This window comes from Pleurodeles waltl, chromosome 8 (genome assembly GCF_031143425.1).
Source record: "Pleurodeles waltl isolate 20211129_DDA chromosome 8, aPleWal1.hap1.20221129, whole genome shotgun sequence".
NCBI lineage: Eukaryota > Metazoa > Chordata > Amphibia > Caudata > Salamandridae > Pleurodeles > Pleurodeles waltl.
The window spans coordinates 773,472,881-773,500,273 of NC_090447.1; the positions used below are offsets into that span (position 1 = coordinate 773,472,881).

Below are 27,393 nucleotides of genomic sequence, written 5' to 3' on the forward strand. Positions count from 1 at the left end.
CTAAACTGTACAGGTACAACCTTCCGGTGGAGGCATTAAATGTTCTCACTGAGCAGCAATTCCCAGCAGAGAGGAATAGTTTTACCAGCCAACAAGCAATTTCCACCTGCTAACCAACAAAACCACAGTGCGGAAATATTTCTGCAGAGTAGAAAGGGCAGTATAGTGTCATCCTCAATACGCTGGGTAGGGAGAGGGCCTCTCATTCATGCCCCACACTTATGTGCACCCCAGAGGTTTATCTGCCACAAGCCCACCCAGCCCCAGACCTACACATCTCTGCTCGAAATAAGACCAGCAAAAGGTTTGATAATGTTCTGGGCAACATTTTCCCTTCCACCTCCTGCATTATAATACCAAAATATATCTCGTGGCTGGTGGTGAAAAGGGACAGATCTCATTTGAATGGGGCAAGCCACCATTTAAAAAGAGATCCAACCAGCCAGGAAAATGCAGTGGAGTGTTCCACAGGAATAGTTTAACCGGTAGGGTACAGTGCCTAATTTGTAAAAGAACAATGGCCGGGGCCCAAAATGTTGCTCAGACGTCAGTGACCTGCCCTCGCTATTGAAAGTCAGGAGGCCGAATACCAAGGCTCTGTATTCTTGATTCCATCTCCTGCCTTGTTTTATCCACCACTGGACACTCCCTGCCTCCTTATCCCACTTTCAGATTCTTTTTCATCCTTGCTCTATCACTTCATCACTGATTTTACATCATTCTCTTCATCCTCCTTCCCCCTTTTGTGCTTTTCTCAGTCTTGCTCCAGATCAAAGTATGTTGGGGAAAACGAATGCCAGCCCCCAAACAATCAGTGCGGATGGGCACCACCTGTATACTCTGGCTCAAATAAAGCACTGCTGGTGTAGCTCTCTGCTGTTTTACCACTGACATTATTAATATAATAAGTGGAAGCAGGGGCCTAATATTAAAAAGAAAAAATAGGTAGGCAATTCCAGTGACAGTTAATTTCCAGGATGCCGTAAAAGTGAGACAATGCTTCATTTTAGTGGATTTCCCATTGCCTGCCCCTGGCACCGGAAGTGCCACCAATCAAGGCTAAAGATTTTCCTTTATAGTACCAGGGTTTGGGTCATTTCATTGAGCATGCTTAGGGATCAGCGTCTCCTCCATATCCAGAGATTATTTCTTGGCTTGTGAAGAGTCTCTCTTTGAATCAAGATTGTTTCAGAATAAAGCTGCTTTTCTTGATGGTCGCGAGGTCCAGTGGAAATCATCGCTGTACTGAGATCTAGTTGCCTGGAAGTGCAGTGCCTGTTAGTTGTGGTTGCCACGCCTTTCTAGCGTTGACGGAACGTTGCATTCCTTGTAGCTCAGTTCAAGACTTAACAGAGACAGATCAGTGAAACATCCTCATGAAGCCCCCAGTCTGTTCACTTCACCGTGCCTTCCTTGTTTAAATCACCAGTTGGCCACCCAACCTAGCCCTTTCCCTAAAGGCCAATTAAAGCTTTAACTGGTCATCCGCCCACTGGTGGTGGTGTTGCAAGTAGGACTTGTTTATTCGGTCGCCTAGTATATGAACACCACCTCCAGAAATTCATAACGAGACATAAGTGTGACTTACAGCAACTCGTTTACTGCAGCCAAGGTCAGCTGGTCTTTGTTCGATACTTTCCACGGCCACCTTCCACTATGCTGTAAGACTGTGAGCAGGGTCGGGGTGGGGCAGACAATTAGCCAGGACACCAAAATAAAAGTGTCCCCTTGTTAAGCTAGAAAGTCCAAGGTAATGAATCGGACAAAGACAGGCACTGGATTAAGTTGGAGACGTTCTTTCTTTGTCTCAGGTGTTTCTGTTGATCGCCAGGCAACAACAAGAACCCATAACATCGAATGTCCTTTGAACATATTCAATCTAGTCTTATAAACCTGGTCTGTGCATCTCGTGCTTCGTCGCGAGATGCGCAGTGTAACAACCACAACCGTATAAGCATGAATACATACAACACCCCATTAGTGAATTAGACTCCTAAATATTTGCAAATTTGGGCAGTTGTGGCTTTGTGAAGATACGCCATATAAATGTTTTGCAAGGTATGGAAGACACCATGGATTTGAGCTTGCTGTAGGCAATGTTTGTTTTAATATCAGGGAAATCAACAGGAAAAAACAACCCAGCGACAGTAAAACAGGCCCACAAACAGCCAGAAAAAGTAGCCGACACACTCATCTGTCAGACCAGCCAATCGGGCACTGCCTGATTGCCCTTGAGTCGGGAGGCTTTGCACTCAGCATACCTTTTCAGTGCTTCCTACCTACTCAGCTGACAGACGTCGCCTACTACGCTCTCGTGTGAAGAAACGTTGTTCTTGAAATCCTTCCGTAAGCCAATCAAGTAGGAGAAACCCAGCTTTTTCACTTAGTGGCGCCAGCTTTTAGTGAATGGGGCACGAGGAATGCTCGATATACGTCGTTCACTTGGGCCTTCATTCTTCCAAAAAAGCTTCCCTTACCCAAAACAAAGCAAAAAACAGACGACTGCAGTTTCTGAAAGTACAAAAAATGTTTTCTTTGTTCTGGGTCAAAAATATGAAGGAAAACGACGTGAAATGCTGGTTAAAAAGTCTAGGTTTTCAGCACGCGCTTGCCTTTGTCAAAAGCAACTTTCGGCACGTGAATAAACCATTTAAGAATGTCATCTTATTTAACAATTTGCTTATTATTAATTTTAAAGAATTTTAATGCTTAGTCATTGTTTATTTCTACAAAGATTTCAACAATCACTGATTTAGTACCTTAAAGACAAAGAACGAGAACTTACTAATGACATGTTAATTTAGTCTGTGATTCAAACCTCAGTTGTTAGCACACAAGTTCAGAGCAATGGAATATTTCAGAGAAGCATTTCAGCCTCGGTGATTATTAAACATTGTGCCACTAGATGGCAACACCAGCATGCGTAATAAAGGCCAGTTTGTTTCACGTAATTCGTGGAGGAACGCATCCTAAAGCCCTATTATATAACATGAAGACATTTCAGTGTTAGACATTGCTTTAATTTACTCACTTTATGGGAACTAAAAGTAATTACCCCAATAGATAGTATTGTATTGCCTTTGACCTTCGATACCAGAAGAGAACATTTCGATCTCAAAGGTACATTTATCAATGCCTTTGTCAAACCCTACTTCCAAAACTATACATTATTTTAGTCCGTTTATAAAGATCTAGCGCCCTAAAGCATACATTGATATTTCATTCCGTACTGGCCACTGTATTTGCTTGGCAAGTGGTTAATATAGTCTTGAAATAAAGGGGGCTAGTACACGCAATACATTGGATAGTCACAGCAGCGCTAGATCAGCGGTTCTTAACCTGTGTTCCGGTGACCCCTGCGGTACCCACTTAAGGATTCGTGACTAGTTAGAACATTAAATAATATTAACAGATGAATAACGTGATTATAAATAAAAAAGCAGAACGTAAATTGAAATAAACTTCTGTGAATGAATTTGAAATAGGTAAAAATTAAGTTAGTATCCTCAGATAGAGCAGTGAAATTGCATCAAACGGAATATAGAATGGATGATGGGTAGCATCAATTGAATTGAGAAAAGTGCCACCCTTTCCCATTTAAATTACAATTTTATGTATTTTTTTATATGTCAATTAAATACAACACTTTATCATTTGTATTTCTTTTTTGAATGCTTGTGTATTTTTGTATATTACTTTGCAGTTCAAAACATCAGTATTACTTAGGCCGTGGTCTGAGGCTTCCGTACTCAGTGGGGGTCCCCAGATTTCAGGAATGATCCAGTGAGGGTATTTTAACTGGGGGTTCACAGAAGTCAAAATGCTCTAGATAATACACCGCAACACCTTGTCTAGTACATTGCAACATTATTTGTTGTAGTGTCAGAAGGTCTATATTTCTTGATGTCTGTGGGCCTGTTTCATAAGATGAAAAGAAGCCGCTGTTATTTTCATTAGACATAAAAGACTTCCGGAAGACTCCAAATCTGATGTTTGTTTTTTCAAGACTCTTCTTTTATTTGAAAGGTGCCTGAAAGTCAGTCCTTCGTGGTTTGATAGTGCTCCCTTGCAGATTCAAGGTGGCAGCTACCAGGGGCAACATAAGATGTAATTGACTAGATGTGTTACCATTACCTCTTTAACTCTGTGCCTTTATTTCAAGCTGACTTTTTTTTCCGGACTACCCTTCCTACCCCTTTGGCAGGGCCGTCGAAACGAGCATATGATTTTTTGCAGAGTAGCTCCGTCGTTGCATATAAGCCTCCCTGTAATACAAAATAACTAGTTTGATATGGGAGCTCGGTTCTTTACAAAAAAAGTCCTTCTGTGTTAATGTAATCTCTGACTCAAGGAATAGAGATATTTATAATACCAACTTTCGGCAGTATTGTATATTCAAAGGTAATTCACGGAAGTTCGTGTTGTTCTGCAACGTATATTGTCACCTTTGTGTGTCTTCAGACCTTAGGCGACCCGCAGGTAGTGCGTGGTTAGTTAACTTCTCTGGTAGTGAGCTCGTGAAAGGCCTAACAAAGACACCACTAATCTGCACCTTTAAACCTGCTGAATAGCTTTGCATTTCTGTTACAGCTTAGAACACAAACGTGGTCATCATATGTCGCAGGAACTTTAAGAGGCAGTTGGGCGAGGCACGTGTTTATGTTTGGGAGTAGAAGTGCCTAAACATATGTGGGGGTCGGGGGATCCGATGGGCGGCTCGTTCCTAGGGTTGCCTAGTGTAATATCTTTTCAGACTTTGTATACCTTCTTTTGTGTTGTCTGCTTCGTAGCAAATACAAGACGTTGCACACGCTCAAGTCTTAATTTGTTTTCCGAGATTTTTTATCGTATGCAGTAATTAACTATTGTATTTTTTTCTCGTGCAGATGATGGGAAACTGGACCTTTGGCACATTGGTGTTTACAGTACTGGTGTTTACAGTTACGCTAAAGGTAAATCGCTGCATGGGTTTCTAATGAGTTCAGTGAATTTGATTTCACCGATGCCCTTAAATAAGTTGGTCTAGGTTAAGTTGAGCAAGGACCTAGTTGTGCAATCACTGCGATCACAAGAGGCACACTTTGCCACAAATAGGTCTTGATTGCAGATTGTGGGGCTCAATTCTGGTTGCTGCAACCTTTCCTGTTTGAGCAGAGATCTGATTTCTGAAATTCGCACAAAAAACCCTACCCCTGCAGAATTTCCCCAGTACATTCCAGATTTTACCTCTAGAAATATACTGATGGAAAACATCCAGTAAATTCGGATGCTTGCGGAGTTCCAGAAGAAAATTTGTAATTGGAATGAACTATCAGCCCTGGTTATACTGCAGCCCTCAGGGTCTGAATTAGCCCATTCATTATCTGCACCTTAGTGACGGTGTTGGAGATGGAAGATCTGATAGAGACTTCTAGTTGCAGATTCCTTATATTTGAATACTTCCCAGGTGTCAGACTGGATCTGGAAGATTTTTCATGAGCAGTACCTCTGCATGCTGGTAGGTGGCGTCGATCAGCTCTTTGTACTCCGTCAGCGTCGTTCGCACCAGAAATGACATTGCATATACTTAAATAGGCACCACACAGGGGTGCCAACGTCGGCTTTTTTCTTTCTGTGCCAGCCAGCGCTGATCCGAGAGAAGAGCTACCCCTCAGTTATTTTTTTGACTGGTCTTTTGTCGACCATTTTTGAGGTTTACCTCCTGGTGTCTTGAGGATGTTGTTACACAAGACTGGTTTTAAGCCCTGCAGTGCTTGTCACCGGCTGATGTCAGGGACAGATCTGCACCTCCTCTGTCTGTGGTGTTTGGAGCACAACAACAACCTGAGGTTGTGCGCCGATTGCCTGGCCGTGCATCCAAAGGTGTTGAGGGAGTGGTCCCTAAAGTTGATGAAAGCCCTGAATGCGACTCCGCAAAGGTCATGGTCCTGGTCAAGGGGAACGTCCCAGGACTGGAGGCGGAGCCTGAAGTCATCTTCGTCTCATTTCAAGTCCTCAGGATGACTGGGTACATCGAGGCACAAGAAGAAGAGCAAGAAGTCAAAGCTGTCTTTGACTTCTCCTCGTCAGTCGGCTGATGCGACGCTGGAGCGCTGGCATTCTATGCCTTGTCCCCTGGAACCTGCACCTTGGCCAGCTTCGCGCCTCACAGATTTTCTGGGAGCCAGAGTGATCCCAGCCCAACTTAAAGAGTTCTATGAAGCCATGCGCCTTATTTTTGGGCAGTCCAACTCAGTCAGCGTGCCTTCGGGTCCCATGAAGTCAGAGGGGCCCCTCTACACAGGCAGCTTTGGCCTTGGCACCGATGGGCCCCCAGGGTTCCAGTCCTGGATCCGTACTGGTGCAGGTTGTAACATCTTGACCTTCCCTAATGCAGGTCCCATTGCCGATGTTCCTGGAACCGTTGGCTCCGTCCCTTTTGTCATCCCCGACTCTGACACAGAGCTGCATGGTTGTCACCCGATGCCAACTCCAACGCTGGCAGGAGCCTTGCGTCCTAGATCGAAGCCTGAGCCCTGTTCCATTGGGCTATGCCTCAGGAAAGGCTGGGAACGGTTGCTGGACCCTATAGAATACCAGCTCTATGAGGACCAAATGGATTGGCATGAGGATTTGGGTGAAGCCAGTGTACTGAATACCTCTCCAGATACTGGTATTATTTATCCCTCTACCGTGGCTACAGAGGAAGAAGATTCTTACGCAGGGGTGGTAAGGAGGGCAGCTGAGGCCCTAGATCTTCAGCTTCCCTTGGTGGCAGTCAAGACTAATCTCATGACAGAGGTGCTGCAACTGGGAGTTTCCACATCATAATCCCTAAACCCGTACATAGAACGGGTTCCACAGCAGTGACCCTGAGCCTACACCAGGCTGAGGACTTATGGCTTTTCGGAGCAATGTCCAAGCTTCCCTTATGAACATGCCCTTCAATGCCACCCATCTCCTTAGAGACAAGACAGATTTGGTGCTCGAGTTCTTCAAGAACTCTCAGGCTTTGGCCAAGTCCTTGGGCCTCGTGGTGTCCCCCTGTCCTTCCCAGTCTGCTTTTCGCTCATTTCGTGGCTACGGCAGGGGCTTCCAGTCGTGCCAAATCCTGCCCAGCCACCATGCCGCCCCTGCTTCCCAGCCTGTATGTGGACAAGGGTGCGGTACCCACCTATTCTGCCCCTGTTACCATGATGGGCACCAAGTTGGCAGCAGGATTCTCCACCACCGGCCCCACTGGCAGGCCATAATATCGGACTGGTGGGTTTTGCAGATTGTCCAAAGGGGCTACTCCCTCCCCTTTGAGACTAATTCTCCCTTCATGCCACCATCTAACGATCGGATGATGGAGGATCATCTGTCATTTCTCCGCAAGGAAGTCACAGCTGCCTTTGCCAAGAGAGCCATAGAGAGGGTTCTGGTGCCAGAAGTAGGCTGTGGTTGTTATTCTTGCTACTTTTTGTCTCTCTAAAAGGTCATCCGTCTTCGACTTAGTTTAGATCTACGAGTCCTCAATCTCTCACATTGGCTCAGGTCTTGTCTGCCATGTATTCAGGAGACTGGATGGTAGCATTGGACTTGCAGAACACATATTTCCACATCCCCATCCTGCCTGCCCACAAACGTTACCTGTGGTTTATGATAGGCCAAGAGCACTTCAGTTCACCGCGCTTCTCTTTGACCTTATCAGAGCCCCTCAAGTATTCACCAAGGTGATGATGGTGATTGCAGCTCATTTACAGAGATCAGGGGTTCCAGTCTTCCCCTACCTCGACAACTGGCTCTTGAAGGTGGGCTCACCCTAGGCTGTGGACTCCCACTTCCAGACTGCAGCATACCTGCTGCATTCGTTGGGGTTCACTATAAACGTGCTGAAGTCACACCTGACTCCCTCAAAGATGCTCCCTTTCATGGAAACTGTTCTGAACATGGTGCAGTTTCGGGCTTATCTTCCAGAGCAGCGAGTCCAGGATATTCAGGCTCTGCTAAAGACGTTTCAGCCTCCATCCTGGATTTCAGTGAGACTGAATCTGAGGCTGTTAGGACTCATGTGAGCTCTGCAGCGGGACCTGAAGTATCAATGGGCGCAGCATTAGGAGAATCTCTCTGACATAGTCCTGAATTCGGAAGTAGCCGCAAAACATCTGCAGTGATGGTTGACAAACCGTGACTGGGTCAAAGGCAGATCCCTCTCCTTCCCCAACCAGATCTGACAGTAGTGAGATGCGAAACTCCTGGAATGGGGCAGCCATCTGGGAGAAGTGCAGATCAGAGGACTCTGGTCTCTGAGAGAATCTGGACTCCAGATCAAGCTGCTAGAGCTCCGAACAATCCAGCTGCCATTGATAGCTTTTCTAACCTCCATCAAGGGCGGCTAGTGCAGGTGTTCATGGACAAAACCACCGACGTGTGGTATTGCAGCAACAGGGCAGGATGGGGTCATGGACTCTTTGTCAAGAGGCTCTGTGCCTCCGACATGGCTGGAACAGCAGGGCATACTCCTGGTGGTGTAACACCTGGCGGCCTTTCTGAACGTCAGAACAGATGAACTCAACTGAATATGCCTAGCGTATCACAAATGGCATCTCCACCCGGAGGTGGCGCAAGGTCTCTTTTAGCAGTAGGGAGAGCGTTGGTTAGATCTGTTCGCCTCTGCCGAGAACGAGCACTGTCTGCAGTTTTAGTGCTGGAGTTTCCAAGGCGGCTATCACTCTGAGACCCTTTTCATCTTGAATGGAACTCAGGCCTCCTGTATGCTTTTCTGCCATTTCACTCCTGCCCATAGTTCTTGATGAGATCATGAACAACCAGGCCCAAGTCATCCTTGTGGCTCCGGACTGGGCACAGAGAGTCTGGTATCCTGATCTTCTGAGCATGGCCATCAGTATTCCGATCATACTACCCCTTCGGGAGGATCTTCTGTCACAGCAGCAGTGGGGAGGGTTGTGCACCCGAACCTATCCACTCCCCAACTTCTTGCGTAGAGAATGGTTGGGGGCAGTTCACAGCTTTTGACCTTCCTCCTGAAGTCTGAAATGTCATCTTGGCAGCCAGGTGTCCCTCCACCAAAATGGTGTACGCCAGCCATTGGAAGAAATTGGTTTCATGGTGCCCACAAAAGTCTTCTGATCTCCTTTCAGCCATTTAACTTTTCATCCTTTCTCTTACCCAGCAGGGCTCTGCCTTGGGCAATCTTAAGGGCTGTTTATCTGCAATTTCTGTCTTTTTGCGGTTTCCTGATCAACCCTCTTTGTTTAAGCCCTCTATTGTACATTGACTTAATCAAAAGCCTTTCTCATCTCTTCTCTTCTTCCTCAATCATTATGCCCCAGTGGGACTGTAATTTGGTTGTAACCTTTTTGATGTGTGCTACTTTCGAGCCTCTCCACAACTGTCCATCAGGTTTCTCACACTGAAAACAGCCTTCCTTGTGGCACTTTCATCTGCCAGTCAAGTGAGTGAGCTGCAGGTCTTGCCATCTAAGATGCTTTACCTCTGTATATACCCTGCCAAACTGGTGCTTCGCACAAGGGCCTTTTTTCTGCCAAAAGTGGTCACACACCTTTATGTAGGTCAGTCAATCAACTTGCCTCCTTTTTAAGCAACCCACATCCTTCTAAGGAAGACAAGACTCCATTGCCTTGACACAAAAAGAGCATTGGTGTTCTATCTTGATTGTACCTGCATGTTTAGGGTGGGCGACCAACTCTTCATGGGGTTTGAGGGTGTGAAATAAGGTCAGGCAGTGTAGAAGTGAATCATCTCTCTTTGGGTCATATTCTACATCAAGATCTGTTACGCACTGCAAAAAAGCAACCTCTTCAGGCTTGCAAGCTCATTCCACCAAAGCGGTGACCACTGCATTAGCACACAGAGTTCCGGTCCTGAACATCTGCTAGGTAGTAATATGGACCATCTCTGCACACATTTGCCTAACATTGCTACCTGGACAGTCGGGTCCATAGGTATGGGCACTGTGCCTGTTCAGTCCTGCCGGACTTCTTCGTTTGAAATTGGTTTGCAGATCCGCCTCAGGGGATGGCATTGCTTGGGTATCTATTCAAAGGTAAGGAATCTGCAACTAGAAGTCTCTATTATATGACCAAGTTACTTCAGTAACAACTAATCTAGTAGAGACTAGATCTAGCTGCAGATTCCTTACTGATCCACCCATCCTTCCTGCAGGGCAAGGATGACCCTTTCAGGGCCTTAGTTTGACACACTACCAGTCAGTGTTCTTCATGGCTCTATGCTTCTAACGTGAAAAGTCATGAAAAGAAGCTGACACGCGCCTGTACCGTGATGTAATTTCCGTCGCGCAGATGACACCAACAGATATGGAGCCGATTGACACTACCTACTACCACCCAGCGATACTGCTCATGAAAAATCTTCTGGATCCCATCTGATGCCTGGGGAGAATTCAAGTGTAAGTAATCCGCACCTAGATACAGGTCCTGATCTAGAGTTTGGCAGATGGGGTTACTCAGTCACATACAGATATCCCGTCTGCCATATTACAATCCCATTATATCCTATGAGAATCACAATACAACGGTCTGGATATCCGTTGCATTTGTGACGGACAAATCAGTCGGCCAAACTCTAAATCAGGCCCATAGTTACCGCCAGGTAAGGCACTACCGAGAGTAAGTAACTTGTTCAATAAAAAGGTCAGGAATTAGAAGTACTCTTACTTCTAAGCAGTACTAAGTGTGGTGTTCTATTTCTGCTCTGACACTTGAGTTCTGTTACCGTTCACAGCCTGCACCCTGGGAGCTGCTTCGTGATTGGAGCTGTTTTGTAGCAGGCGCCTTACTGGTGGCGGGGGATAGATGTAACTTTTACTACACTAAATACGTTTGACTATGATACAATAGTACATGCATAGAGAAGGTTTTCAAAATATATTAAATATCCATTCCTTTGCTCTTTTTATCCGTTTTTTAACATTTCTGTCTTTTTTTTTCTTGTTGATTCTAGTCAAGACTTCGATTATTTCCCAATACTTCGATTGTTGCTCAATATTGTTGCAGCATCCATTTACTCTATTTTCAGGTGTTTGAGTGTAATCATTTCGATTATCTGTGTCTTACTCTTATTTTATTCTTTAGTATTCACGCATTTCTGTTGGCAACTATTTGATTATGATGAAATGCAGCTCCTTTATTATGCAACTGTGGGTTTTTAACTAACCTCGCCATTTGCAGATGCAGGAAAGAATGCAGGTATGGGCTACCTTAACTTGAAATCACTATTACAATAGTGCCCTCATGAGGCAGGCCGTATATTTGTCTTGCTGCATTTAGCGACATGAATATAATTATTTGAAACCGCAGCAATTCTTCTGGTCACATAATTTTACCTGATCCCCTTTAATATGGTAAATAAACAATGCGACTTGCCCAGCATCAAAAATGCAATAGTCACCTCATCCAATTTCAGGAATCGAAACAATAACTAGTATTTTCTGCTATCACCATGGAATGCTCGGAGGATATCTGAATTACTCAATATTAATTATGCAAATAAAATATAACCTAACCTAACTTAATGTTCTTGACAATGCTTTGACCCAGGCCCTGAATGTAGTGACACCCTTCAGTATTGCAGCTGAAGATCTCAAAACGCCATGACTATCAAATGATTCAACAATTACTTTTCTTTCATTTAAATGACTCAGATGGGCTCTTAGAAGGCTCTGTACGAAATGCAAGTCCTCCTGTGACTGCAGATTTTTTTTTATACTCAAGGCTAAACAATTACCACACACAGAGCCAAAATACTCCACCCCGAGGGTGTAATTGCTACCGCCAAAAATTCCAGTGAGCTGTTCCTCACCTTAAGAGAGTTAACTCTCCTGAACCAGACTGCCGCCTTCACCACCACTCTGAAGATTAAGTGTAGTACTTTCAGTCATGAATTGAACCCTTCAAAGCTAGCCCTTCAGTGCTCCTGAAGATCCTGAGCTCCTGCACTGTGATTTCACAGTTGTCCTAGTCCAACGCAGTGCTAAGACCATGAAGTCCTCCAAGACATCAGTGTCAAGTTATGGCATCTGGAGCTGCAGAGAGTAACATAAGGTTAGCCTGTTGATTATTGTGCCCTCTTAACCCAACTGTTTAATATTTGTCTTGGCCATGGCTGATATCTGCAGCGATGTCGGAGTGGAATCCGAAGGAAGTGGTGCACAACCAGAATTAAGTGGTTTAGTAACAGGGTATCTCTAGACCGCATTCTCAAGGCCTAACCAGCGACTTCCAGCATTAACTCAAATAGCAGAACTCTTGCATGACGGCAACAAAACTAAGTTATGTAAGTTACAAAGGGACATTCTGGATAGAGCTAAGCAGTGCACTGTAAACACTGGAAAGAGAGTAGCTAAAGTCATGCTGTGAACCCACACTAGCCAACATACGTGTACATTTTCAGACAAACACTGCATAACAACACTCGCGCACTCTTCAGCAAACAGAAAGGAATTAACAGTAGAAAACTCACTTTCCCAGCTTCCACCAAGGTGCAACATATGTGGAGTATTCATTACACTATCTACACCTCAAATGTGATCACTGCTGAGTAAGGTTTCAACCAGAGTCATGGCCCTCATATTGGCAACTTTTCCAACTCTTTCCAAATGTTACTATCTTTAGCCACTACACTGTCACTAGTCACGCGTGTCGCTATTTAATGTAACAGTGAGAATACAGGATTATCAATCACCTGCAAAAAAACTTACGAGGAACCACCTTCCTTTTTAAATCTTAATTTGTGAACGCATTTGTTTTCCCCTATACTTCCATCAGTTATGGTTTTCACAATCTGTATCTCCTTTTCCTCTGGCTTCTTTTTCTTTACCCTTCGGGGACAATTTTATGACACAGGAATGCTTCCCTTCCACCACTGAAAGGGACACGTTCCCATAAAAAGTAATTCCAAATTAACTTTACAACAAAGTCCATCATACTCATTCCCGGGAAAGTCTCCTTATAAAATACACCGAACAACATTCCACAACCACTTAGAAAGTTATGTGCTCCACAAATGTAAGAGAAAGCTGCTTATAATGATAATCTACGTCCATCAAACCAAAAACAGCGCCTGTTGGCAGGGCATTAAATGATCCATAAATGTCAAACAACCGCTTGCCAGTTATGCTTAGGCCACAGTACTGGTACCATCAGCACTGGCTTATCACCCTTCACAGACTCCCGTCTGTATCTTAACCTCCAAATCCATTCCTGATAACCACCTCCAAGTCCCTACTAACTACTTCCTAGAAGACATGCCATTATGTCTGTGGGAAGAACACCGCTTACCCTGAGAAGCCCGACAGCAAGCAAGGGTAAGGGGTCCATCACATTCCTAGGCCTCAGTGCCACTGCAGCTACTTCACTATTGGATGTCGGTGACTGATAGCTGGCTCCTGCGTCATCACATACCCAGCCTCCATTTACAATAGGGATCAATGGCACAGTTTAGGTAATCCTGGGTACCTGAACATTACTGGTCCTTACTTCTAGCTCTCATTACATTGTAATTTGAAGACAAATCCTCTAGAGACCATAGAATGAGGAGGTTTCGTTCTGTCTACAGTTCAGTAATCTGATTATTAACATGTAAATAACTTGTCTGACTGCCAGTGGAACCTTGTGATTTTTTTTTTCAGCTTGCACTGGATACACACTACTGGACTTGGATAAACCACTTTGTGATTTGGGGATCACTGCTGTTCTACATTGTTTTTTCTCTACTCTGGGGAGGAATTATCTGGTAAGATTGTTAATGCATGTTTTCTATGGCGGGCGTTTTAGAGCACTTGTTTTTCCACAGCTCCTTGAGGCCAACTTTTTGCTGGATCATTGTAAAGGGAGCTTTCATTTTGTAATCACCCCTTTTCCTTTAGTTAAGGGCACTTCTCTTTATCCTTTGGAATCTTTGAAAATTTGGAAAAGGTGGAACATCATTACAGGAAGATTATTTAGTTTTAGGGGCAGGGGTGGGGGGGTTAGAGTGGTTTTAGGGGTGGGGATGGGGTAATTTTAGGGTTTGGGGTGGGAGATTGGGATGGTTTTAGGGGCAGGGGTCGGGGGTTGGGGTAGTTTAGGTTTTAGGGACGGGGTGGGGGAGTTGGGGTTGTTTTAGGGGCAGGGCTGAGGCGGTAATTTTAGAGGCAGGGGTTGGAGTAGTTTTAGGGGCAGGGGTGGGAGGTTGGGATGGTTTTAGGGGTGGGGGTGGGGGGTCTGCAGTAATTTTAGGGGCAGGGTCGGGGGCCGGGAGGACGCATGCTGAAATTCACTAATGATTTTACCAGGAATGCCTTTAAAATGAAAAATCGTTGTTAAGGAATTTGTGGTAAAGGCATTAGTGGTAACAACACAGTAGTTGTTTCGGCATGCGTTGTTCCAGCATGCGTTATTCCGACATACATTTGTAAAATATTACTTGTGGAAGAAACAGATGTCTCACTAGAGGAGGCAGCAGCAATTACACTTTTGATGACCTATGTCTTGTTCTGTATGGGCAATGACATGGTCCATGCCATTGCTGCTTTAGCAAAACATGGCAATATACTTTACTATCATACATTCAAATACTTCTTAAAATAAGAAAAGAGGGTGAGAATGGCAGTGCCTTCCCATTACATTACATTATTGGTACTTAATATTGTGCATTGAGTCACTCCTGAAGGAGTATCTCAGCGCTTGCTACTCAGAGGTGATGCAAAAGAATTAAAACATCCACATCTTTAGATTTTGTTTTAATTTGGAAAAATCAGTTCAAGTACGATTATGCAGAGGGGTTTGTTCCAGTGAAATGGGGCCAGGTAGGAGAAAGATCTGCCTCAAAATCTGGAAGGGATCCTTAATAAAGTTTTTTTTGAGGAACTAAGAAGCCTGGTAGGTTGATAGTGACGGAGACTGGAGTACAAGTAAGAAGGTAATGAATTATTAAGTGCCTTTTGGGTCAAGCAACATAACTTGAAGATGGTGCTTTTTCTAAGGGGCAGCCAGTGCAAGACTTTCAAAATGGGTGCAGAGGAGGAGCAGCAGGGGAGGTTGCTGATCTGCCGAGCTGCCATGTTCTGCACTACTTGGAGTTTAGATAGCAGACTGTTATTAGCAAATTCCCTTAGTCGATGTGCCTTGTGATTAGGCCTGGACTAGGGTCTGTCTCGAAGCAGAGGGAAGCCAGAGAAAGTATTTTCTTATTGAGGCACATTGTAGGAAAACAGGTGCAACAAATCACACTTTCCTGGTCTTCCATGGATAAAATAGGATCCAGTTTGATGCCAAGGTTCTTTACCACCTGTTATGGGAAAGGGGCTAGACCAAATTCAGCAGGCCACCAATCAGATGACTAGAGCTCCTGGGCTTTGTATCGAAGGCCGCAGATAGGTCTAGTACGACCAACACGACGGGTGCGCCTGTGTCTAGTTACAGTCTGATGGTATCAGTGACTGCCACTAGTGCGGTCTCTGAGCTATGCATCGCTCTGAAACTTAATGGGGAGGGGTCAGGGATCTTGTGCTCTTCCAGGAAACTGCAAGTTTTTCATTTATATAGCTTTCTATCATTTGTCATAGCAAAGGAACCAGCAAGATCTGTCAGTAGCTGAAAAAAAAATTCTGGATTGGTGGTGGGCTTTTTTAGAATTGGAGGTAGTTGGGCAGATTTCTATTCGGCCGGGAATTTGGCTGAGGCTAATGAAAGATAATAAAGGGCCATTACTAACCGTGCAAGGGAATGGGCTAAGCTGGAGGTGATCCTAGGGGTCATAAATCCAAAGGAGAGCCAGATCTAGAACAGGCCAGCATCCTCTGCTCCAGCGGGCATGTCTCAAATTTGTCCAGGCCAAAGGTGGCATTCAGGGAAGGCTGATCAAAATCAACTCTCTCCTCCAGCTGTCCATAGTTGACAGAAACGTTTTTTTTATAGATGGTCTAGATCTTTTTTTCAAAAAGTAGGCCAGTGAGTTGCACAGTATTTGTGAGGCCGGGATGACATGGTTACAAGAACAAGGCTTTACAAAATTATTCATGGCTTTGAAAAGTTCTTTTGTAGAATTTCCTGCTTGGTTAATTTTTTGTGATATGTAGTGCTTATGGGCTATTTTAAATTTTTTGTGATAACTGCAGAGCAAATCCCTGTAAGCTTCTTTGTCCAGAAGGTATTTGGTTAGGCGCCACCTTTGTTACAGCCATTTGCACTTTTATTTTTCCAGGCGCAAATTGTCTAAATACCAGGCGGCTTGGCCTCTGGTTGAGGTGGGTGGTAGACCACCGCCCCCTTCCTTCAGTCCATGGTGGAGATTATAATTTTAAAAATACACAGTTCCACCCAGTCTGTTGGCAGGGTGTCAACCATCTCTACATTCAGAGAGTTGTGAAAGACAATGGCCACATCGCCTCCAGGTCTAATCTCTATCGAGTTTAACCAAGAAGTAATTCTCAGGTAGGGCCACAGAGATGGAGGGGAGCGAGACATTTTGCCAGGTCTCCGTGAAGAAACATATCATAGGGGTTGAGGTTGCAATGAGATCCCATATTTGGGTTGAGTGTTTAACTATGGATCTGACATTGCAGCATAAGTTCTCAAGCCCATGGGGAGAACTGGTGGAAGTGGTGCAGGTGATACTTAAGTCTTGCTTAAAATCTTCCAGCATCTTTTTCTTGTTTGAATACAAGGAGGTGAGCGAAAGATCCAACGTCTCGCTGGAGCAAATAAACCTTTCCCCTATGGAATGGGCAGCCACTTGGTGCAGCAAAATGGTGGGCTAACAGTGATAAGGTTAGTACATATTTGGTGTAACTCGGAAGAAGTGTAACGCCTTGAGGTATGGGTTACCATGATCCATGATCGTTAGTCGGAGGAACAGGAGTTCAAGCGTTGTCCAGGCACTGACAAGCAAAGTCGGGCTTGCCTTTGGCACGCCTGGTGCACGTTCGTGCCATGCTTAAACTTTTAGAGGAGTTTCCATTAAGGAGCTGATGCCTAGACGGCCTACCTGCCCAAAATGTTGCTGACAATTGGAAAGTAGGAAGTGGCAACTCTGGAAAACTCCCTCCACACAATTGGCAGAATTTTACGTGGATCAGAGAGCACTAAAGTCTAATGGCCATGTGAATTCAAAGAAGCCCCCCCCCCCCCTTTCTTAAAATGCGATTTAGAAGGTTTATAACATAAAACAAACAAAAGTTTTAAAAAATTGCCAGCGTGATGTGCGATTGTACTCGCCTCTTAGTAGCTGTTATCATCTCATATGCTACAGCCCATATACCCTATTGCTTTTCCCTTCCTGGTTGTTAAACATTGTTTTTTGTCCCGGCTGTATAGTCTGTTAAGGTGGGTATGCTTGCATGCAGCAGTTCTCCTGTCCTCTACATAGAATCCCAGTGGGATCCTTAAAGCTTTCACCAGGCTGCTGTTGTTCAGACCATAACTACCATCCTTTCGCTATTACCTAAAAATTGGCCTAAGCAGACTGCCTATGTCTTGGAGCACTTATGGCAGATCTAACCTTTTTTTTAACAGTTCATTTGCTCCTAAGACCTCCCTGGGCTCTCACTGTCGTCAGATTCACACAGGATTTCTGCAACCAAGTTGCTACATTTTCTTTTAACAGAATTACTGCAGTTGGAAGAACTGTTCTGGCTACCAGGGACTTTCCCAAGTGCCTCAATACATTTTACCACAATCCTTTGCCCCTTTGTGCTCTTTACTTCTCTACACATCTGCTTCACAATTGCTTTAGCACATGTAGTGTAGTTTACCTCACATCCAAGCACCAAAACCCACTAATGCCCATATGAACATCAGGTTTCTTACCCAATAGCATTTCAAAGCAGCCAATATCTCCATTTTGGAGAATCCATGACAATTTGACCAATGGGCCTTTTTGGTAATTCTCATAATGGAAGATATTGATACAGCCTTTGTCACAATAAGCCACCTGACCCTTTTGAGTCACTGGGTTTTGGAGGTTTTTTTACAATTTTGCTTAAACCTAGGTCTTTAATTGGAGGCTTCAAAAGGGCTGTTGCCTAAAAATCTAGGAGTGGGTGACATTAACCCTGATTGCAAAGGGTGGTTTTCCAGCTAACAAGAAAAGAACATTGTAAACCAGGTTAACCTGCTTGGTTTGGGCAGAGGTTCAGTTGATTCTTATGGTCTTCCATCCTCATTTTACACAGCTTGATTGGGAGAAAGACTCGACTATAAAATGAATCTCCTGTTCCTCAAGCCCCCCTGATATTCACCACTGGAAAAGTCAGAGCTTGTTCTTTGAATGTCACATGTATGTCCCTCGCTTGAGTATTAATTTCTGTTTTGTGTTTTTTTCTCTGTTTAGGCCTTTCCTCAACTACCAGAGCATGTACTACGTCTTCATGCAAATGCTGTCAAGTGGTCCTGCCTGGCTGGGTATCATTATGCTAATTATCATCAGCCTCCTTCCAGATGTGCTGAAGAAAGTCCTTTGTAGACAGTTATGTCCAACGTCAACAGAAAAAATCCAGGTGAAGTCCACGTTCCTGCCAAAAATAGTTTTAATTACATTTTAAATCCAAGACTCTTTGTTTTTCAGATTCGTATGCCATGGAGGAGATCAAAGACGACATGATGCAGAATATACTGTCGGCCTGCAATGTTGAAATAATTTTAATAAGAAAGCTAAAACTGATCTATTTTTTCCAAGGAGCGTAGCTTATGTATTCATCCTTTACAGCATTATATGGTCTAGGAGTCATGCTCTGCGGCTTTGAGTTCTGCCCGAAAGTATAAATGCTGCAGGCACAAAACCTTTCTGCAGCTCAATTAGAGATTTGGGGTTATTGAATTGGTAGAATCAAGATAACATTGCCAGCCAGGAGCCATCCTTTTTAAGTTAAAAAACGTACAATGCAAAGGTGGCCGGATGGGACACACAGTTCCTCTGACATTCTACTCTTTCTCCTTTCACAGAACAAAGGGGTAAGGGATTGGTCCTTTCACAATATAGGTTATATATAATAATAATTCTGATATATATTTTTTTCTGATTACTCAGAGAAGGGATTGCAAATTAAGAATTTTGGGCTACATGTACGAAGCATTTTGCACATCTAAAACTGCGAATTGGGCCGTTTACAATGTGCAAAATGCAATGTGGGATGTACAGACCCATTTTTGCAATTCGGTAATCTATTTACCGAATCACAAAAAGGGTTTGCGAGTCGCAGTTAGGAAGGGGTGCGAGTCGCAGTCCCATATATGATTGTTTTGTGACCTTGAATGCGGTCGCAAAACAATCTCAGTTAGCACTAGTTTCAAACTAGTGCTAACCCATTCTCAAACGGGAAGGGGTCTCCATGGGACCCCTTCCCCTTTGTGAATGGCAGCGACATTCTTTCAGAGCAGGCAGTGGTCCTACGGACTTTTCATTTTTTGTTTTTGAAATGCATTTGTAAGGAAACCGGGCTGCATTTAAAAAAAAAAAAAAAAAAAAACCTGCTGTACTTAAAAGCAGTCACAGACATGGTGGTCTGCTGTCACCATCCCTGTGAGGGCGGCCATTCCCGATGGGGTCGCAAATTGCGACCTACCTCATGAATATTGCGAATCTCTAACAGTGTCATTGACACTGTTGTACATAAGGTTTTGCGAGTCGCAAAATCCTATTTTTCGTACATGTGGCCCTTTATTTTTTAGATAATGTTGACAGTTAGGCCATGTCTACACCTGGCCACATTCTACCGTTGCCAGCCATTTTTTCACAAAAACTGTTTGCTCCACACCCTACTGCTCTGAGGTGACCGAAAGGCATTGTACAACAATTGTGTAGACATGTTTTTATATTTCAGAGATAAAATCGCAAGAGTGTTCAATTGGCAAGAAGACTAAAATCCTAAATGGGGCAATAAAAATCTAATCCTGTTGAACTATTGGAGGTAGATATGAAAGGGGTGTGTCTTTAAGATTCCTCTCTTTATCTGATCATGTTGATCAGCCCTCCAGCTCCATACAACTGTTCATGTTAGATAGACTGTCAGCCCTTCAGACATTCTCAGTTTGTATTTTCCACCAGCCTCTTGGGAGCAGCACACTTTCAGATCCTCAGTGTGAGGTTGGAGTTAGGTACTGCAAACCGCCACTGCAAACCACTATACCAGCGGTTCCCAACCTTTTGACTTCTGTGGACCCCCGCTTTATTATTACTGGAACCCGACTGAGTCATTACTGATGCTTGAAAACAAATCTGTTAATATTATTTAATTTTCTAAGCAGTCGCGGACCCCCTGAGGAGGCTTCCAGGACACCCACGGGTCCTCGAACCACAGGTTGGGAACCACTGCATTATACCTTTTCCCTGTGGGGTTTGCAGTGTTGATCAGGTTTTGGCAGTTTACCAAATAGTAGATGAGCACTTAATATTTCCATTCTGTGACTTAACCCTAGAATATTTATTAGGATCTCTATTTGTGAATTGATAATTTAACTCACCTGAGATTTGCATTATGCCATTTCCAGTCCCTAATCTAGACACAAACCATGAGCCCCTTGAATTTGTAAAATAGCTACACCTTACTCCGATAACTGTGCTAACTACCCCTTAAATCAGTGCTCTTATAGCATAAAAAATTACCATCCTCACTTTAGCCATCTGATGCAGGTTTTTAGTGCTGTGTCCACTGCTTATTTTATTTTAGTGCCAAGCAACCATGGTAGGTGAAGGGAGAGCCAAGATGAAGGGGTAGATAAATGGCATCCGTGGGTACCCATCTCTCTCTGCCTAGGTTGATGTTACCTATGGTGCTCTTCAGCTCCTACTGGATTGAAGATACTTTATATTCTAAAGTTATGCCCTCTTTCTGACTTAAACACATGCAATTTGTTGCAGGTCAAAGATTGATTCCAGGTAAATTTCTCAGATCCCGCTACGATGTTTCTTTCTTGGCTAATAGATGCTGAATGCCCTGCGTAGGCATTTGTTCAGTGGACCTGTAAACTATCATTTCACTGGGGTGACTTGTGGAAATATAGACCGTCGCTCTAAACCACACAATTGTATGCTTTCAAAATAGGGACTATACAAACATTCCTAACTACAAAAATTTCGATCTGCACCTAATCCCACCATGGTGCATGTGACCCTAAATATGTTAGAACTGAAGCTAAAATGGTAACTCAAATCAGCCTTAAAATAGATTGGAAATGGGTCTTGTTGGATTTAGGAATTCTTTTCAAAAGTCGTCAAAATGCACATTTCGTGGGGTAGTTCTGTATAGTAATTTTTTTCTTAAGTGTACATTTTTGCTTTTTTATGTTAAAAATCTGTGTTTTTGAAAGTCAACATTGTCACATGCAATCAACATTGATCACGATATGCCATGGAAATTCACATTCATTATTCAAGCTTTGCATTATGGGGAAGATCCCCTGACGCAACATGTCACACTAGCAATGACTGGTGCAAAAGGGCAAGGCAAAGTTTGTGATAATGTAAACTTGCTTTACTTGTGTGCTTGACTCTTTCCTTTGCCCACCCTTTGAGAGCTACTGCCACATTGTGTTGTCACCAAAACACCAACTAATGTTGATGTTTAGCCAAATAGAACATAGGCTTTGTTGTAGAGGCACATCCCTCCTCACAACTTGACCCTGCCTCTATAGAGCTTGCTTGAAACATTTTGTGGCCTGTCACAACTATGGGTTATATTTTACGTAATATCTGACCGGATTGACTGTGGGATGCTCTTTAGCAAACTTGTATGATGTCTGCCTGGCCATTGTTCATCATAAAAAAAACAAGTTCCTTCAGTGACTTTGAGAGGGCTGCTGGAGATAAGACCCAGGAATTGGGACAGGATTTTCAAGTTAAGTACTGCTGGAGTGTTCACAGGTGAGATATCATCCTAAATACTCACCCTCAGAGGTCGATTGAATCTTTGGACTTGATGAAGAAGTCAGTAGTTAGGATCAAACAACCACAATTCAATAACATAAAACCCAATAAACAATATTAAACACCATTAATAATACAACACTAAACAAAATTCCAAACTGAATGTAGTTTCACAGCTTTATTACAATCCCAAAATCATTGTCAAATAAATGATGTGCAAAAGCACGTTATAAACATACATGAAAACCATAGGCTGACCGAAACGCCTGGAAAGACTCAGCCTGCTAAACAGCAATACTGTTAGGTACTCTAAAAGAATAATATAGATTAGCAACAACACAAAATGAACATTATTGCTAGAATTCAAAGCAGATGATGGTGGCATCAGTAAATATCAAAATACAGTTTTAACAATCAATTTCAGGGCTGGGCCATTCCAAATACTAACCAGAATTGTGGCCTGCATGTGTGGGGACGGGCTAACATGTGGGCAAAATCAAAAACAAAAGAAGACAAAAATAATTTGGAAAACAGCTACCTAAAGTAACTCACTATAAAAATATGCTGGTGTAAGTTACTAACTGAAAAAGGGAAAACAAGAAACCACATTTAGTTATACCTCGCCTCATGGTACAGCGTTGATTCATCTAATAGAGCATTCACCATCTTCTGGCATCAGTTGGCAGCAGCATCAGGACAGTGCAGAACAGGAGATGCATATAGGACAGATCAGCAGTTCAGAATTAGTTGACCTTATTAGTACAGAACCACATAACAGAATAGGGTAGTTAAGACTAGGATGAGAAAATTCATCTGGGGGCTTAGAGTAGACAGAATGGGACAGCAGGCCTACACAGGGTTCTGGACAGCTACAAGGCAGGAGGAGAACTGAAGTCAATTTTAAAGTTCTTCACTAATTAAAATAGCCAAACCCCATCCATTGGTCCATCCGGTAAGCACTCTTTGGGTGTTGAATTCAGCATCCAATCTCTGTAGATAGCACCACCAAGTTCTGATACATTATGACATTGTCTCTGCAAATGTTCATTGTTTCTACTATGACTTCATTGAATATTTCATTTTCTAATAATCTGCAACATGCATTTCCTTTCCCATGGCAGTCAATTAAACTAAGCTAATATTCTCTCACATAAGCTTCATGAATTTTCCTGTGCAAGTTAGAAGCTAGAACAAATATTGTTACGTTAGCTAACCTTGAAACATGCTCTTCTCCTGGAATACAATAGAACATGTAACAGTACATTTTCTGCTTAGAGAAAATAATTCAGGTCAGAGAGAAAGATGAAAACGATTACAATTTTCCATGACTACTGGCAAAATTAACTTTCCAGCCTAGTCATTTTAAGAAAGCCTAATGCACATTATTACAATTAATACATGAATAAAGCCTATAGTGCACCACTAAATTCAAATCAATTTTGCAAAGCAAATTATTTATTTAAGCATTATTCATGTTGTGTTAAAGCAATTTTCAAATATGCATTTATTTCTAAGCGTCATAAGTGCATTTAATTTAAATTAATTTAATACTCAAGATAAAATTCATTTTTACTGTTTCTACTTGAAATAATACTTTCATGTTAATATTTATTAATAATTCACTCAAATATAAATGTAAAATATTTTAATATTAAATGTAGTGTGAGAAATTCAACTAATAGGTACAAATGTCCAACAGATTTTAAAGTTGCATGTTTTGGTTTCTCCGTTATTTTCTCTGTTAGGCCTTTAAACTGCAGATTTATTAGCTGCCATATGCTAATTCTGTGCAGCTAATTTATTAATAAAACGTAATCTTTCTCAGTACTGTTTTCCAAATAGTCATAGTAACTGACAAGAGGGATGACCCTTCTATTTTAGAACCATCTTCCCCTTACATGAGCAATGTGGTTTACTTGTACTTGTCTACATGAGAGAGAGTAACCTTCCAGAAAGCAAAATACTAAGTTGATGTAACATCCTCCAGTATCTGTTACCTTGTTGAGTCAGTACAGTACAGAAAAAGGGCATTTGTATTTCCAGATCTGGCACAAAGATGGATGAGACATAGAAAAAGAATTACTTGACATGGTCATAGTGCAACATTTGGTGCCACTTGCCCCTGAGGTAAATCAGATGTAGGCTGAATTCCTGGGGGGCTTCTTGACTACGTATGTATACATAGGAAACAAAGAAGTGGAGCTGTACACTAAAGCTCTTGATTTCTTAATTGTACAAGTCTCCGTCTCCAACTCTCCTTGCTGCAACAAGCTTGTGTTACTCAACCTGATTTCTCACTTGTTGCTGACATTCTCACCGATTTCGCTGCACATTGACACAGTTTCTGATGGCATCACTGCCAGAGGAAGAACAAATTGTCTTTTTGGATTTTGAAGCAAATCCTCCTCTGCCCAAGCCACTCTATGTTAAAACTCAGGTGTAATCAGTTCTAGCCAAGTCTGGTTGATATGTACATCACCTCTGCCCAGCAAGATTTTGCCAACAGTTCCTGAGCAACTTTGTGCCAATGTGACACAAATTATACAAGACAGACAGGACACTGCGAAGTAAGTCATTTGATCTGGTCTCTTTGGGTAGAGTGGTTGGTACCCATGTAGTGCTTCAACGTCATATATGGACAAGGTGCATAGGCTTTTTCAGCTATGTCCATTCATCACTAATGGACATGCCATTTGATTGTGCCTCTTCCTTCAGGGGCAAAGCAAATCTGGCCTGGAGCCCTTCAAACAAAGTAAAGCTGCAGCAAACTCTCTTGGTCTTTCAGCTCCCATGCTGCACAGTTCCCAGAAGTTTCATTCTTTTCTGGGCTTCTAGTAAATGCATCACTAAGATGTGCTTCTGCAGCAACAGACACCCCAGTGTTTTATGGTCAGGATCGGTCAGGATCGGGGGTCCAGCAAACAACGTCCAGGCCCTCTGGGGCAACATACTGCTCTGGGGGCCATTGAGAGGGATCTAGCATCAGAAATAGGGACTGGATGCTACTCCTGTTATTTCTGTGTGCCGCAAAAGGATGAAAGACGTCATCCTATTTTAGATCTTTGCCCTCTAAACTTCTTGCTGAAACTGGACAAGTTTAAGATACTGCCCTTTATACAAGTCCTATCTAACATGGATCCAAGCATTTGGAGTTGAACTTACCGGATGTCTACTTTCATATCCATGCCCTGCAACCCCAAGCTGTTCTGTGTTCCCTTTCTGCCTCACCAGTGTGCCTCAGGTAGTCACTAAAGTGGTGGTTGTTGTTGTTGCTTATCTTTGGAGCTTAGGAATACCAGACTTCCCATACCTTGGCCACCAACTGCTGAAGGTAGGCTTGCCTCAGTCAGTCATGGACCACCTCCAGACGACATTGAACCTTCTCCTATCTTTAGGGTTCTCATCCAAAGTGCCGAAGCCACACCTGACTCGTTCACAGAGGCGTCAATTCATTGAAGCCATTCTGGATACAGTGCAGTTTTGATCCTTCCCTCAACCTCAGTTAGAGCTGACATTAGTGATCTATGGATTGTTGCTGTGGTGGGGAGGTCATCTGGGAGAGATGGAGGCCACAGGACTCCCCTCTATATGAAGTTGTTGGTGTTTTGGGCAATTCTCCTGCCACTGAAATCTTTCTGTTCGATGGCATCTGTCGCTGTAGATACGCATGTTCTGCAATAGCTCGCCATCTGGTGTTGGGCCGGAGTGTTACAAGTTGTTTTTCTTCGAAGAAGTCTTTCGAGTCACGGGACCGAGTGACTCCTCCTTTTGTCTCCATTGCGCATGGGCGTCGACTCCATCCTCGATTGTTTTTTTTCCGCCATCGGGTTCGGACGTGTTCCTGTCGCTCCGAGTTTCGGAACGGAAAAAATAGTTAATTTCGGAAGATTTTCGTCGGTATTGTTGCGTTCGGGATCGGCGTACTTAGATTCAACACCGCATCGAAGATCGAAGAGCTCCGGTGCCCTTCGGGGTAGTTTTTCGATCCTCCGTCGGGGCCTGGTCGGCCCGACCGCGTGCTGAGGAACGCCGATGGAACGGACCCCGTTCCGATTCTGCCCCAAATGCCACAATAAATACCCCTACACAGACCAACACTTGGTTTGCAACCTGTGCCTGTCACCTGAGCACAGCGAAGACACCTGCGAGGCCTGTCGTGCGTTCCGGTCCCGAAAAACACTCCGAGACCGTCGAGCCAGAAGACTTCAAATGGCGTCCGCACCGACAGCCCAACGGGAGTTCGAGGAACAGGAAGAGGAAGGTACCTTCTCGATCCAAGACTCAGACTCCGAAGGATTCGACGATACACAAACCGTGAGTAAGACGTCGAAAACCACACAAAGAAACATTTACAAGGCCCAGGGGACGCCACTGCCACCAGGCCATGGCTCAACCCATAAAATCGGTGACCGACCGTCGGCACCGAAAAAGGCCCAAACAGTGCCGAGATCGTCCGACTCCGGTCGAGACACCGGCACGCAGCCTTCTCGGGACCGAGAAAGTGCTGGAGACAAGCCTCGACACCGAGATGCCGGTGTAGACACGGCTCGACGCCGAGACAGCGGCACCGAAACAGATCGACGCCGAGAGGTTTCGGCACCGAAAAGGAAAAAAGTCACCTCGGAGCCGAAAAAACACGCAGACACAGTTTCGACGCCGAAACAAACTGCAAGCGACCCAGCTTCAGGCTCTTATACAGAAGAGCACTCGCTAACCTCCCAAATGCAGAAGCATAGGTTTGAGGAAGAGCTACAAGCAACTGATGCGGACCATACGCAAAAGCGTATCTTCATTCAGCAGGGGACAGGAAAAATAAGCACCCTTCCCCCCATTAGGAGAAAGAGAAGGTTGGAGTTCCAGGCGGAACAAGTACCACAACCAAAAGTGGTGAAAAGAGTTACACCACCACCCTCTCCTCCGCCCGTGATTAACGTTTCACCAGCACAAACGCCATCACACTCCCCAGCTCACACCACCACGAGCCAGGGGGACCAAGACCAGGACGCATGGGACCTATACGACGCCCCAGTGTCAGATAACAGCCCAGAGGCATACCCTACAAAACCATCTCCACCAGAAGACAGCACCGCGTACTCTCAGGTGGTGGCTAGAGCAGCACAATTTCACAACGTAAGCCTCCACTCAGAACAGGTCGAGGATGATTTCCTGTTCAACACACTCTCCTCCACCCACAGCTCCTACCAAAGCCTGCCTATGCTCCCTGGTATGCTCCGGCACGCAAAAGACATATTTAAGGACCCGGTCAAAAGTAGGGCAATCACACCAAGGGTGGAAAAAAAGTATAAGCCGCCTCCTACAGACCCGGCTTTCATCACAACACAGCTGCCACCAGACTCTGTTGTTGTAGGAGCAGCTAGGAAAAGGGCCAACTCTCACACATCTGGAGATGCACCACCCCCAGATAAAGAAAGCCGCAAGTTTGATGCAGCTGGTAAAAGAGTCGCAGCACAAGCTGCAAACCAGTGGCGCATCGCGAACTCCCAGGCACTACTTGCGCGCTATGACAGA

The 27,393-nt window shown here is 44.0% G+C and overlaps 1 protein-coding gene across 3 annotated transcripts in view; it reads left to right on the plus strand.

Annotated features, from left to right (window-relative positions):
* Positions 1 to 27,393, plus strand: part of ATP11A (ATPase phospholipid transporting 11A) — a 661,076-nt gene that overhangs the window by 594,119 nt on the left and 39,564 nt on the right. For all 3 annotated transcript variants that reach the window (XM_069205024.1, XM_069205022.1, XM_069205021.1), the window contains 3 exons: positions 4,887 to 4,952; positions 13,652 to 13,755; positions 18,334 to 18,499. In XM_069205024.1, coding sequence (XP_069061125.1) covers positions 4,887 to 4,952; positions 13,652 to 13,755; positions 18,334 to 18,499 — 336 coding nt within the window. The remainder of the gene's footprint in view (positions 1 to 4,886; positions 4,953 to 13,651; positions 13,756 to 18,333; positions 18,500 to 27,393) is intronic.